Source organism: Lethenteron reissneri, chromosome 28 (assembly GCF_015708825.2).
Source record: "Lethenteron reissneri isolate LAM-NWPU_2019-01 chromosome 28, ASM1570882v1, whole genome shotgun sequence".
NCBI classification, from domain to species: domain Eukaryota; kingdom Metazoa; phylum Chordata; class Hyperoartia; order Petromyzontiformes; family Petromyzontidae; genus Lethenteron; species Lethenteron reissneri.
The window spans coordinates 4,324,982-4,340,315 of record NC_083806.1 but is presented as its reverse complement, the minus strand read 5'-3'; the positions used below and the strand labels follow the sequence as shown (position 1 = coordinate 4,340,315).

The 15,334-nt window shown below is 48.3% G+C and overlaps 1 protein-coding gene and 1 long non-coding RNA gene across 2 annotated transcripts; both read right to left on the bottom strand.

Moving 5' to 3' along the window:
• Positions 1-1,290: 1,290 nt before the first annotated feature.
• LOC133348860 (uncharacterized) lies at positions 1,291-4,825 on the bottom strand. Its single transcript, XR_009755840.1, has 3 exons — positions 3,907-4,825; positions 2,010-2,176; positions 1,291-1,715 (listed from the first exon to the last, which is right to left on the bottom strand). It is a non-coding gene; the product is annotated as an uncharacterized LOC133348860 (long non-coding RNA).
• An 8,627-nt stretch (positions 4,826-13,452) lies between these two features.
• LOC133348714 (protein S100-A1-like) lies at positions 13,453-14,136 on the bottom strand. The gene is made up of 2 exons (XM_061561652.1): positions 13,957-14,136; positions 13,453-13,653 (listed from the first exon to the last, which is right to left on the bottom strand). Exons 1-2 carry the CDS (start codon positions 14,113-14,115, stop codon positions 13,453-13,455), a joined length of 360 nt encoding a protein of 119 aa, XP_061417636.1. The 5' UTR covers positions 14,116-14,136.
• Positions 14,137-15,334: the final 1,198 nt, after the last annotated feature.

The following is a 15,334-nucleotide window of genomic DNA, read 5'->3' as shown; positions in this document are numbered from 1 at the left end:
GCGAGTCAAAAAGTTTACCCACCCCTGGCCGAACCATTTGAGGGTGAAGGGAGCGTCAGCCCTGTTTCTACAGAAATATATTTAGGGACGTTAACCATTATTTAGGGTGCTATTAACTGGGTGTTGAGTGTTACCATCAGATCCGTTTTAAACAGTACGAAGCCCGATCCTCCTGAGATGCGAGGTCAGTGGGGCGCTCGTGGCTCCTTTGAGCAAAACCAATATATTGAGGCTCTTCCATCAAGACCACCACCATTGCCCGAAACCAAATCTGCATCACGAGAAAGGAACAGCATCATCCACTGCTTGCCGGTTCAACTTGAAAAAACACGAGTCAAAGCCCAGGACCAGTTTGCAGGCAATTTATTAGTCTTCATTTTATATATAAACTAGCAGAAGTACCCAGCGTTGCCCAGGTGAAAAATATATTTCTTAATAACCTTACATATATACACAGATGGGCTGCTACCCCTGCCCCCCCCCCCCAGCCATGATCTCCTCAGCCGCTGTGCAGTAGTATGTACGGCCTATAGTGTGGTGGGGTGTCGAGGCCTAGTACCGTGCAGAGCCTCCGGCCTCGCCTAAATTGCCCACCCAGCTGAGGCTGGGTACTGGGGCCGTTACCCCCCCCCCCCCCCCCCCCGCATTACAATAATACTGTGTAATCGCTATAATTTTATTATTTACCGACCCTAAAATAGTAATTGCACACATTGTGGTGGGGGGGGGGGGGGGGGGGGGAGTGAAGAGGACGTGAAACTTTGTTGAATTTACCTCAGTCGCGTGTTAATGCGTGCACATATTTTTTACAGGAATTAAAAATGGCGTCCACCCTGCAGCGAATGCGTCGCTACCCGTTGCCAGGGGCAACCGCCGTGGTAAACCAAACGGACCAATCATGTCTCGCAAATCCCTCACATTTCGTCCAATGAAACTGCGTATGGTCCGGCGACACAGACAGACTTGCGATTTTATATATATAGATTGATTTGGGCTTATCAGCAGAAATGGGTGGGCCACAGGGCCCCTTGAGGAGAAACACTCCTGGAACGGGGGATGGCCGGCCACGAGGATCCCCGTCCACAAAAGCTTGGAAGTCCATATTCTTGGGTTTTTTCGGTAAAGTCGCGTAAGTAAAAAAATTTAAATTATTAAAAGTAAAATAAAAATAAAATATAAATCACGACGTTTCAGAGGCAACACAAGCCTCTGTCTTCAGGTGGAGCAGTCACAGCACGCTCGCTGCATCAAGTAAATGAGAAATGCCAAGAGATCTGACCCCGTATATATACTGGTTGAGGGGGGAGGAGCCAGGGCAGGCCCCTGGATTAGGCGTGTTTTATTATTATGGCAAGGTTGGTGTGGCTGAAGCTCCGGCTTGTCTACATAACTGGCTGAGGGGGGGGGTGCCAGAGTTGTTAAAGTGCAGCTGCTGCTAAATGGTACCGGATCCCCTGCCATGTGGATGTAAAAGCAAAAAAGCAGGTCAGGAAGAAACAGCCTCCTGCTACGTTGCTTGGTGGGTAAAAATTAAAGCAGGAAACCAGCGTGTGAAAAAAGCTAAACATGATAAAACAAAACTGGCCGTCTATCAGTAAACTGTACAGTAACTAAATAGCAGTTGTCTGTCAAATAAGATGCTTGGAAGTCCACGCTGGCGCCTTGGGTCTCGTGAAGATTCCATGATCTTGCGCACTTCATCCGGGTTATGCACCCTGCATTCGTGATACAGGAACACTTTCTGCTACAGCAATGCACCAATCACTCTGCTCAGTGTTGCAGCAACATAAATATGAATCAAAATGATGTGGCCATGACGAGCCCAGTCTCAATCAACATCCAACAGTGACTATGCGTGCTCAGTCGTTCTTGCAAAACAGTGCCACGGCAAATGGCACCGCCTCAAGCCACAGCGGCTCCCAGTGCACGCGGAGACGCGTCATGGCACCACATTGCTCGAGAAACGTTTGCTTGCAGTTCTGTCGCCGTGGAGGGCACAAGAAACCCACCGCCAGGTAGAGCCGCATGTGCTTCACGAGCAGATTCTGGAGCGTGTACTTCCTCATGGAGACTCCCCGCGCCTCCTTCACAGTTGGCGCAGAACTCGCACACAAAGATGTCCATCACAGCGCTCAGATCCTCCATGGCAGCAGCAGACGAAGGCATCACGAGAATCCTTCACCCAACACGTGTACATTACATACCAAGATAAAGCTCGCCAATAGCCTTTTTTGGGTGCCCAGACTTACAGCACAGCTCAACTTGCAACACCCCCCCCCCCCCCGCATAAGACTTTCTTGTAACAATTAACACCCTCGATAACCAAACTACCGACGGAGGCGACGAGTCTGAGCAAGTCGTGTGCAGACGCAGCGCCATTAGCCCAACTACTACATTTTGAACAATGTAATCTACCAAGAACCTTATTTGAAACATTTACCAGCAAGGCATTGCAATAATCGATTCGCTAGAGAACAAGTGCATGGACGAGCCTCACAATCAGCAAGTACTAGTATGTTGTGCAGTCGAGCACTGTTCGGAGGTTAAAGGTTTTTCACAACCTTGACACGAGCATCGAACGGAAAGGGATGGATCAAATATCACCAAAATAACCAATCATGCTTCGGGCAGACGTTCTGGCCATCAATAACTAGGCTTAAAAGTCCCAGTTTAGTTGTTGGGGAGCCCCGACTAAAATATAATTCAATCTTATTTTAATTTAGCTCTGAACATATTTTTCCTGCAACCGTGATTTCAGTTGAAATAATTTTTCCGATGTAGAATATGGTGTTAGCTGGAGGCAAACGTGGGAGTCATCCGTGTAGCAATGGTAGCGCAGCCCTAGAAATTCAGTGCTCCACAGGGTCATGTTAAAAGGCTAAACAAAGCGGGAATAAGCACCCATCCTTGGAAGTACCCTAGACTGCACCAAAACCGACAGGGCTTAAAGCCACTCAGTGAAATATGGCTTGGGGTTTTCTAGCCGTTAAATTAAAATCATTGCTAACAAGCACCTGTTAAGGCCAACACTACGCCCAGATGTATTTTTATCCTAAGCAGTGATGTTTATACACCACATCCTCATTTTTGAAGTTGATGTAGGGAAGGCCCAGGACTGGTTAAGACTATCCTCAGCAGGTGCTGACCGATTGGGAATCAACTCTGGTCGCCGGGTTCACGAATCGCAGCACGCAAACCGCTACAATACCCTTCAGATCTCAAACATAGGCGTGTACAATCCACGCGGCCTAACTGCAGACCCTACACAACACTAATATTGCGTTCAGTGGAAGACAAGATCTGCGAGATTAAGTGGCTTTATAAACCAGGAGACAATTTAAAGTAGATGCCTCAATTTCGCCCCAATGCTCGAGAACAGGCAGCGCAGAGAAGATTCACAGCGAGAAAGTCACGGATGTCTTCACCGCACTCGAGACGCCGAAAGGAGACGAAACTCACCGGGGCGTAGAGGAAAAAGAGCGTCGAGCAGCAACCACTGACTCCGCCTCCCGCAGGGTTTAAATCCTCACCTATGCTGGTGACGTCACTAATTACGCCTTCACGTGGGCTGGTGACGTCGCGCATAATTGTTTGCACCTGTGCTGTTAACAATCATTACATCGACATGTTTTATTGACGTCACATGACCCATCGAGTCTCCGCGTGTGAATCTGACCAATTCCGTGCGTCAGCTCATTCAGACGAATTCCCTGCCCGTGCGGGGTAATGTAAGCGGGGGCGATGATAATTGATGATGATGACGAGAATGAAGGTGGCTGAGTTTGTCTGTCTCTGTGATGTTCACTATTGTTGTGAAGGCGTCACTCGCTGTTCTGTTGCCAGGAAACTTGATCACAAATCCAATGCGAGTTTTGTTATTCAGCGTCGATTCGCCTGAACTCTCACCTCGCCACGTGATTTGCCAGCAGCTCGCGTCTCTCACTGCCGCGCGTAGACGCAGTTCTCGCGTTAACGACTCCGATCACCGCAGCGCCACTCCTCCTGCAGTGTCACCGAGTCTCACTAATCTCTCCCAGTATCCTGCGCCGAGATGTTTGGCCAGTTTCACATGGCACACGTGGTTCCCAATAATCTGGGAATGCCCCAAACGCCTGGAATTCGAACGCTTCACAAATGTCCGTGGTTTCCCTCCCATCTCCATCGCAATTCGATGCCGAGCTGTCGATTCTTGACGATAACTTCACCTGCAATTGCTCGTGACTCGAATATCCACGCGTGTTTACAGTTGAGTGCAATAGCCACCTTATATCTGTTTAATGTTCATGTTACTTGTAATTATACCACGATCAGTCTAAAATAATCGAATCGACTCAGGTTACAGAGAATTTATAAACCATTAATTATGAAAATGCAATATTTGCGGTTTTCATGGGACGTAGTTGTTTTCCTTCAATCACTTTTTAAATCTTTTATATTAAGTTCGCTTGCTTGCTTGCTTGCGTGCTTGCTTGCTTGCTTACGACCGTGCAAATCTTTCGGTCGTTTTTTTACCCACTTCCCGTGATCCAATCGAGCTGACATTTTGCACACAGACTCGTTGTGTGAGACAATTAATGTTCGTGAAAAAAAATTCAAAATTTTTACACTGTTTAGGGAAAACAAATTAAATATTTAATTACCAATTGCTTAATACTGGCAGACAATCATCTGACCCATAGGTGGCAAGCCATCTCAAGCCAGAGGACGAGAAGACTCTAGCCGCCACGCATATAAAGGATTTATAGTGAAAAACTTTGTTTTTACGGGTTATACTTATTAGCTTCATTGCTGTAAATTACTTATGTTGCTTAGATCACTCTTAAAATCCAATAGCTCAACTACGCCATCGTGTCATCACCAACGTCATCATCTTAATTACAGCACAATAAGAAGGACGTGCATTAGACGCTGCTGGCACGATTTTGCGTTTCCATTTACACTGCCACGTTGCTTTATATCACAAAGTTCGGTTTTCCAAAAGGCACTCAACGTTGATCTCCATTAATTTTTTTTCAATAACATTGAAAATTGGAACAACTTTTTTATTTTTTTACTTTTACAATTTTAAAAATGTTTACCAATTTTTTTAACGTAAAATTTCGAACAACAATTGTCCATCTAACCTTCGAGATTTTTTTTTGCATTGCTCGCAGGTAAAATGAGGTGCCCAGGGTTTGTCTTGATTCCTGACCGGCATGCCGAAATATGCCTTGTCGGCCTCACACATCTTAGCAGATGCTTCCACAGAGTAAATTTTCGCTCTTGTCTTGATAAATTGGCTGCAGACATAGCAAAATGCGTCTACCAGATGCTTGCAGCCTCTTGATACCATCTCAGAAAAATGCAGATATGTATCCACTTACCCAGCTGGAATTAAACTGAACTGATCGGCTTAAGGCCCCTGTATTTATACTACTATTAATATTACTGGAAAGTTCTAGAATGTTCTAGAAGTTACTCCAAGTTTACTCAGCACTAAATCTATCTGGAATGTTCTGGAAAATAGGTACATTTCAAAATATAAATGTCCTGGTCACAAAAGCAAAGTTTGTGGAGAATAATAGCCATTTTCTCTACTTTTGAGGCATAAGCAATTAGGAAATAACACTTACTACCCAGAAACAAAAAAAAGTGTTACACAGTGGTATCTGCGAATGCCCCAAACGCCTAAAATTATATCGCTTTGCAAATGTCCTTGGTTCCCCTCCCATCTACATCGCAACTTGATGCTGAGCTGTCGATTCTATATGGTAACTTCACTTGCAATTGCACTTACCTCGAATATCTTCACCTGTTTTCAGATTAATGTAATAGCCATCTTTTATATGTTTAATGTGATCAGTCTAAAATGATCTACCCGAGCAGACTTCTGTTGCAGGGAATTGTGAAATATTTTAGATGTTTCGTGTTGTTATTGTTCTGATTGCCCTTTGCTTAATAGCTGTTCATTGTTTTGTGGCTGAAATTCTCGTTACCTGGGTTATGTTTTCTAATCAGGCCCTCCATGGTCTCTTGAGTTCTCACCTAGTTACACAAATTGCACTCGACTCGAATGCTTTTTCAACGAATCTCTGGATGTGCCGTGTTGATTGACCATACTTCACCAATGTGATAAGTCGGTGGTGAATGGGATGTGCGAGGGGGGAGGCAGGACCTTTTCAGTTGTCGCGTCATACCCCTTCAATACCAGCACAGATCTCCCATTTTCTAGTCCCTCTCATGGACACCACACGGGGTTTATCGTTGCCTGCAGCTGCACGTTGATTGGAAACGGAGTGGCACCGAGTATTGGAGTAACCGGAGCTGCGGGAAACATCACAACCCGAGTGAAGACTCTCCGAATTCCACCTTCAGCAGAAACACTTCTGAAGGCGTCCTCGAGGTCAAACACCTGGGAACCCCACGGCAATTTACGTGCCAGATCTGCCTTACTTCTCCACGTTGACCTCACTTCCTCTGTTTAAATCATAAAACTGTTTATTTTAATAGGTAAGGCCCACTTAACTATTGTGTTCTTTTTCAGAAGCACAAATGGTAGCTCAATGAAGTGGCTTATCAAGCGGAAATTTATAGCCGCCAAATACTCAAGCGCATGTATCAACATGTCTAGGAGAAAACCGAAAACCCGGAAAAAAAATCATGGGGAAGACAGAAACGCAAACTCTACACATACAGCAGGCGTCAGGGTTGGGATCGAACCCATGACCTCCTGTATATCAGGCAAGGTCGTTAACGTCTCGCCACCGGAGCACCCCTTTCACAATTGTTTACAACTTAAACCTCGCTCGGGCCTTCAAAACAGTCTGCGATGTTTCCCAGCATGTTGCTCGCGACCTTTGTTCGGCTCATTTAAGAGCCCAACTTTTGGGCTTGTTGATTATCTCTTGCAGTTTCACATTCATTCATATCCCACGTTGGAGTTTCATCAGAAAATCAGAGGCAATACCCTCTTCATTTTCCCGTGCCTTTGTTTCCACCAATAACATCGTTGGAAAACAAATGCTAATGCCCGGTGACCAACGTTTGTTAAAGTGAGATACCCCCTCGAATAGCGAGTCTTCATCTGCATATCCTTGGTATCACCCCATTCCCACCGAAGTTGAAGCTCCTCCATTTAGACATTCAACGGCCTTCTCGTAGCACAGAGCTTTGGACAAGAGCAGTCTATAGTTATGCATCGCTCGAGTAACTTTGTATAGTGTGAACGGGCACGCTGGTAGAACACTTTCCAAATCCGAAAGCTCAGGTGTGAACTTGGCTGCTTTAAAATTCCGATTCTTTCCAACATATGCCTATACATCGTTAATGAAAAAAGGGGAGAGGGCATTCCTTCACAGTTGGCTCAGAACTTGTGCACGAAGATGTCCATCACAGCGCTCAGATCCTCCATGGCGGCGGCAGATGAAGGCATCACGAGATTATCACTGAACACAGTGTACATTAATTTTACACAAGATGAAGCTCGATCTCCGATATAACCTTTCGACTGTTAGCAACAAGAATAGCACACGAGGGGGTAGATCGCCAGCACCACGCCCCGCGACCTTTGCTTCCCACGTTGAGGGGTGCACACACCAAGTGCTCATTTGCGGTCACGTCGACCTAGAGAAGGTCCAGGACTCGTTAAGAAAAAGCTTTATCTGGTGTTGGCCCCAATTGGGAATCAAACTCGGGTCGCATAGTTCAAAATCGCAGCGCACAAACCGCTCAGATCCACACCACAAGCGTGTACAATCCACACGGGTTAACTTGGCGCAGTGACCCTACGCAAAAACACGTATTGCGTTCATGAGAGAGGACTCGAGAACCGCGAGATGACCTGGCTTAACAAACCAGGAGCCAGCCATGAGAGCAAATGCCTCAAAGGTGGAGTCTTCTTTTTAGGTCCGCCTTTTGGCGTCATCTAGTCGAGTGCCAATTGAGACGAGGCTCAGAAGAAAGCTGTCTCTGGTGTGGACCAATCAGTTTCAAGGACAATGCATATATTTTCAAATTGTGTTTTTGTTTGCATTTTGACTGCAAGTATTGTGGTTAATGCAGACAATATTCCTTGTAAAAGGTTTCAGTTATGTTGCCAGAAAAAAGGGGAAACCCCTATTATTATATTGGTTGTGTTAGTTAGATATATTAACCTGTTAACGTAAAGATATTTAATCTGTTAATGTAACACCAGAGAGTCGAAAATAAATACTAAATATCACAGACAGTTATGACTTAACTTGGTTTATAACGTCCTTCCAATGATTGCTCAGTCGTGATATTTTTGCAATTTTTATTCACTTTATTTTCATTTTTATTTTCATTATTTTATTGTTATAATTGTTTTTATTTACGCGACTTTACCGAAAAAACCATAGAATATCAGTTTCTATGTAATTTCTTTGTTCACCAAAGTTCCTGTTCCTGACACCATTGCAATCATTGAAGATTTGGTCCAACAATCACTGAATGCTCATGTACCGGCCCTGGTTAGACACTGCCTCACCAACACTTATTTCACCTGGAATGGAACATTCTACAAACAAGTTGACGGTACCCCAATGGGTTTTCCCTTATCTCCAGTTGTAGCCAATGTTTTAATGGAACATTTTGAGATAGATGCCATGCAGGCATCCACCCTACGTCCTGGCCACATGGCCTACCAGCTTTGGACCAATTCTTCAACCACATCAATTCCATATGTAACGGGTTCCGGAGACACTTGTAGATGTAACTTCTTTATTACAATACAACACTCCAACAGTCCTGATACTCTGTTACAGCCTAGGTACACAGCCTAGCTACACAGCCTAGATACTCTAGATACGCTACTCTGGCTACGCTCGCCCTCACAAGGTCGTAGAGTCGGGAGTTCCAGAGTCCCACCACTGGCTCTCACAGCATCCCAGGGTCTTCAGATGGCTGGTCGTGGGTCTTGGGTCTTGAGTTACAACTGGACCCCGATCGTCCAGAGAGCTCTCCTTTTATGCCTGGTCCAACGAGGGGTGGGGCCGTGTGCGCCACCAGACATCCCACAGAGCACACACAGCCCCCCTCCGTTGGCGGCGCCCAGGGGATTAAGCGCCTGGGAACTCAACGCCTGGCGCCCAGAGGCTTAAGCGTCTGGACCCCCTGGGATCCCAGCGCCTGGCGCCCAGAGGCTTAAGCGTCTGGACTCGCCTGGGATCCCAGAGCCCCCAGCAGCCCCTCCCTTCTTATGTCACTACATTGCCCCCCTCTACGTAGCCTCCAGCCGTCCCGGCTGTCAATAATTAGAAAGTTTAAATTAACGAAAGGGAGAGAGAGAAAAAAAATATGCGAGCCTCAACAGGAAAAGAAAAGAGAACAAGAAAGCAACCATAAAAACCATAACCAACCTGTACAACTCTACACTATATACAAGCATCAATCAACAAGGTGAAGCAATGACACGTGAACAAACGACCCGCGGCACACCTAGCCCTCCTCGGGATCCGCATAGAAAACGGGGAATTAACAACAACAAATATACAGATTCCGACGTGTTGGATGCACAACCAACACCGGTAATCGAACCGAAATCACACAACCACCGCATGGATGGCAGGGATCCACACCACTCTGCCAGCCTCCCATCAGTCAGGTGGAGAGAAGACGAAGACCAACATGTCGAGCATCCCTCTACACACACTTATCCGGACGTCTGTCTACGTCCCGGGTCGAGAAGTCGTACTTCAGGGCCGACCCATGTACTGGGCAAAGAAGTCGCACTTCAGGGCTGCTCCAGTATCTACATTTTTAAATATATATATAAAATTTACATGACAACCAAAATAAATCTGCCTGCTCCTGTCCATAAATGGTGGCCGCACACGCGAACCGCATCTCCAAGGCATCCCATGCTTGCGTCCCAGCAGCCCTCAATGAGGACCACCACCGACATTACATGTCAACCGTTTGCACCCCCCGCCTTTCCAACGTGGCGTCTCCATCCTAAAACCGCGCACGTCGGCCATACCGGGGGGGACTTCAACCCAGTCTCTCTTCAAGACTCGCATCGCAGCATATAGCTGTACCGACTGATCTGAGACCCAACTTCTCTCCAAGACTCGCATCGCAGCATATAGCTGTACCGACCGATCTGAGACCCAACCTCTCTCCAAGACTCGCATCGCAGCATATAGCTGTACCGACCGACTGAGACCCAACCTCTCTCCAAGACTCGCATCGCAGCATATAGCTGTACCGACCGATCTGAGACGACCCATTGTTCACTCCCTGCACAACATGCACCCTAACAACTGCGGGATACAGTCCCAACGTAACGGGACAACTACACCTGAACACCACGAATCTCCAGCCCACTGTTTCAACGCGCCTCGGAGTGTTTCAATCTCCGGGCCGTCAGGGGGAGCCTACTGCTCCAGACGTACCACGGAGGGTCTCAACCTCCGGGCCGTCAGGTCAAGCCGTCAGCTATTCCATGACGGGACCACACTCTCCGAGCCCTGTGAGCGCACAGCCCACTAGGCTAGACATGCCACGGAGTGTTTCAATCTCCAGGCTGTCAGGTCAAGCCGTCAGCCATAGCATGACGGGACCACAACTCTCGTGTTAGACACGCAACACCTGCTGGGACATCCTGGTCAGGATCTGCACCCCAAGATATTTGAGAGCCAGCATTACAATTCCAATTCTTGGCAGCATGTCACCATCTCAAGATAAATGCCCCATACAGTATATACATCGTTAACAATGACAGCACAAGCTATACATTAACAATCACGAACAAAGCTCAATATCAACCATACATTGTTAACAATCACAAGCAAGTTTCGCACACACATTGACAAAACTCACGAGCGAAGCTCCACATAGTTTACCCAACAACAGTCACGACTCCCCGACGACAACGAAGAAAATATCAACAAAAAAATCATTAATCCGGAGCGCGTAAAATGTACGAAGTGTCAGGGGCTTGGTCTCCCGACCTCCAACCTTTGGCCAGAGCAGCAAAGGCGGCGACCAGCGAGTCGGTCCATGTGCCGGCCCCGGCGCTGGTTACAGTAAGAATGGCGCCCTCACTGTCCGGTCGCAGCGCTGATGACGCGGTATGCTAGGTTGAAGCCAGCTGTCGTCCGGCAGTGAAGGTCGCAGCGCTGATGACGCGGCGTTGCTAGGTTGCAAACAGCTGTCACCCGGCAGTGAGGGACGCAGCGCTGATGACGCGGCGTCGTCGGGTTGGCACACGCTGGGCCCGGAAGTGACGTCGCTCCCAGCGGTCACTGCTCCTCTGGTGGAAGTGATGTCATTCCCGGAAGTATCCCTCACATCCGTGGGGGGAATGGCGGCGGCGGGCTCGGGCGAGCGCCGCGCCTCCTCTCTCCCTCCCGCCATCGGCCGCGAGCACCGCAGCTCGCCCAGGAGGGAGGCAGTGGCGCAGAGCAGCTCTGCGAGGCGAAGCAGCGCCTCCTCCATCTCTGCTCCCGACGCTGGAAAGGGGACGGTCGGCGGAGCAGACAGCTGCTCAGCCGGCGGTGCGGCGTTGTTGTCGGCCAGCGGTGCAGCGTCGCTGTCGGCCGGCGTTGGCCGCCCCATCGCTGCCTGCTCCTCTTCATCGCCGTCAGGACTGAAGGTATGTGGCTTACTTCTTGTCTCCATACCCCACTTCTGACACCAAATGTAACGGGTTCCGGAGACACTTGTAGATGTAACTTCTTTATTACAATACAACACTCCCAACAGTCCTGATACTCTGTTACAGCCTCGGTACACAGCCTAGCTACACAGCCTAGATACTCTAGATACTCTACTCTGGCTACGCTCGCCCTCACAAGGTCGTAGAGTCGGGAGTTCCAGAGTCCCACCACTAGCTCTCACAGCATCCCAGGGTCTTCAGATGGCTGGTCGTGGGTCTTGGGTCGTGAGTTACATCTGGGCCCCGATCGTCCAGGGAGCTCTCCTTTTATGCCTGGTCCAACGAGGGGTGGGGCCGTGCGCGCCACCAAACATCCCACAGAGCACACACAGCCCCCCCCCGTTGGCGGCGCCCAGGGGATTAAGCGCCTGGGAACTCAACGCCTGGCGCCCAGAGGCTTAAGCATCTGGACCCCCTGGGAACCCAGCGCCTGGCGCCCAGAGGCTTAAGCGTCTGGACTCGCCTGGGATCCCAGAGCCCCCAGCAGCCCTTCCCTTCTTATGTCACTACACATTTTACAGAGTGACGGTGCGGTTCTTCACAAGATTAATATTAACCACAATAAATAAATGTGCTTGCCCTCGATTTGGAGCACCTGCCCACGTCCTTCATTTCGTGTGTAACACCAGTACACTTTTAAATGCATATTAAATATATGTAATAGTTTTGTTATTAATCATCATAAATAATGGTACAGCAGGCTAACAGTGGATAACTTAATTCAAACAAAGCAACGGCGCTGCCACATCTGCGCATGCGTCAAGAAATACCCCACAACGTGGCGGTACACTATTTTGTAGCCAGATAATTTCACTACACTTAGCTTAAAAACTTTAAAATATATTTTTGTATATTACAGTAATCGTTAAACTTGTATGTTAATAAATATAGATTTAAGGAAACAAAGTTGTTGTACTTATGTGCATGTGCTTAATTTGTTTTCGATTATTTTCCTTCTGAAAGTATCTGGCTTGTGGAAATTTACGTCAGCCATATACACGTGATGGTTGGGATCAAACCAACGACCTCCTTTATATCAGGCGAGGTAGTTAACATCTGGCCCCCGCGGCACCCCTTTCACAATTGGTTAAAATTTCACTATTGTAACCTCACTCGGCGTTTAATAACCTACCGGGCTCTGAAAACATTCCAGTGTTTCCCAGCTTAGATATCCAGGTTGCTCGCAGCCTTGTGTGCGGCTTGTAATTAACACGAGCCCAACGTTGGAGCTTTTGTTGATCAGCTCTTGCATTTTCACATAAATTTATAGTGCACATTGGAGTGGGTCAACAGCAATAGAGAGATGATCACCACTCTCAATTTCTACCAAAAAAGAAAAAATAATAGTGCCGGGTAAATAACGTTGATTAAAGTGAGACCCCCCCCCCCCCCCCCCGAATTTTAATAGTCTTCATCTGCATATCCCTGGTGCCTTGCCACCTCAGAAGTTGAAAAGCTCAATTTTTACAAAGTCAAAGGCCTTCTCATAGTCCAAGGGCCTTGGACAAGGTTACTTTATCGTTATGCATCGCTCCAAGAACTCGGTTTCTAATCTGAACGGGTACACCGGTAGAACACCTTGATAATCCGATCGCTTGTCCGCTTTAAATTCTGCGATGCTTTCCAAGATCTGACTATAGAGGGTGAATGGAAAATGGAGTGTTACCCCTATTTCTATAGAAGAATTAAATATATTACAGGTATGCACGCGTCATGAGAAGGGACCCAACCACAGAACGATTCAAAAACCAGGACCCAGTTTGCCAGTGATTTTATTATCAATCTCGTTTCATATTTTAAGGCGATTTCGGTTTATCAGCAGAAATGGGCCGGCCACAGGGCCCCTTGGTGAGGAACACGCACTCCTGGAACGGGGCATGGCCGGCCACGAGGATCCGCGTCCACGTGGCCATGAACGCTTGGAAGTCCACGCTGGCGCCTTGGTTCTCGTGCAGATCCCCCATGATCTTGCGCACTTCATCCGGGTCACACGCACCCTGCAGGCATGATAGCGAGAACAGTTTCTGCTATTAAGTAATGCAGCAACGGGAATCAACATGCTACGGTGGCCATTATAAGCGGTCGCAATTAATCCCTAGCAGCGGCTACGCGCGTTCAGTCATTCCTGCAAAACCAGCGCCACGGCCCCTGGCAGTCTTGAGTCGTTCCGGATCCAGACGGGGCTCTCACAGTGCGGGGTCTCCGACTGCACGAGGATGAAGAGCAGATTACGGCGACACGCACGGCTTGAGAAACGCATGCGTGGTGTAACCACCGCGCGGAGCTCGCAGGAAACCCACCGCCAGGTAGGGCCGCATGTGCTTCACGAGCAGATTCTGCAGCGCGTGCTTCCTCATGGAGACGCTCCCCGCGCCTCCTTCACAGTTGGCGCAGAACTCGCGCACGAAGATGTCCATGACAGCGCTCAGATCCTCCATGGCGGCGGCAGATGAAGGCATCACGAGATTCTCACTGAACGTGTAAAGGATACACTTAGATCACCAATAGAACATTTAGACTGCTAGCGAGCACCTATTAAATGGTAGCGCGGCACATGAGGGGGTGGGGTTATGTATCCACATCACAGCCTCATGTGGCAGAGATGAACTAGGGAAGGCACAATACTAGTCAAGATATTCCTAACCCGGTGTGTACAGAGCAGGAATCGAACTCGGGTGGCCGGGTTCATAAAGCGCAGAGCCCAACGCGCGATACATTACCGCGCATCTCAGACACGAAGGTACACTCCACACGGGTTAACGCCGTGCAGAGGCCATCCGCGGAACACGAATGCTGCGTTCAGGAGCAGACTAAAGAACCGCGATAAAACTGGGCTTAACAAATACGGACCCAGACTTTAGAGCAAATGCCTCAAACTCGCCCCAACGCTCGAGTAGAAACAACGCAGAGAAGATTTATGGTGGCCAATGCGCGGATGTCGTCTCCGAGGCCCGGTTCGCACTAAGAGGGAACAAAAACAACTGAACATACCGCGAGGTAAAGCAGGAACAGAGACGAGCTGAAAACACTGACTACGCCTTTCGCAGAGTTTAAATCCTCACCTGTGCTGGTGACGTCACCAATTACTGCCTTCACCTGTGCTGGTGACGTCACTCATCATTGCATGCACCTGTGCTGGTGACGTCACTCATCATTGCATGCACCTGTGCTGTTGATGTCAATCATCATTGTATCGACCTGTTTTATTGACGTCACATGGCTCATCGAGTCTCTGTGGACGAATCTGACAAATCCCGTGCGTCCGCTCATTTAGACGAATCACGTGCGCGTGCGGGGTAATGGTGATGATGGAAGCAGCGACGATGAAGATTGATGAGGATGACGAGGAAGGTTGCTGAGTTTGTCTCTGTGATGTTCACCATTGTCGTGAAGACGCCACTCGCCGTTCTTTTGATCACAAATCCCATGCGAATTTCTTTACTCAGCGTCAATTCGCGAGAACTCTCACCTTGCCACGTGATAGGCCAGCAGCTCACCCCTCTTGCTGCTGCGCAGTCGCAGCCCTCGCGTTCACGACTCCGATCGCCACAGCGCCACTCATCCTGCAGAGCGTCACCGAGTCTCATGACTTCCTCCCTGGAGGGTCCTGTGCCGAAGTTTGGCCAGTTTCACATGGCTCACGTGGTTCATACTCATTCTCTGCGAACGACTGGAATT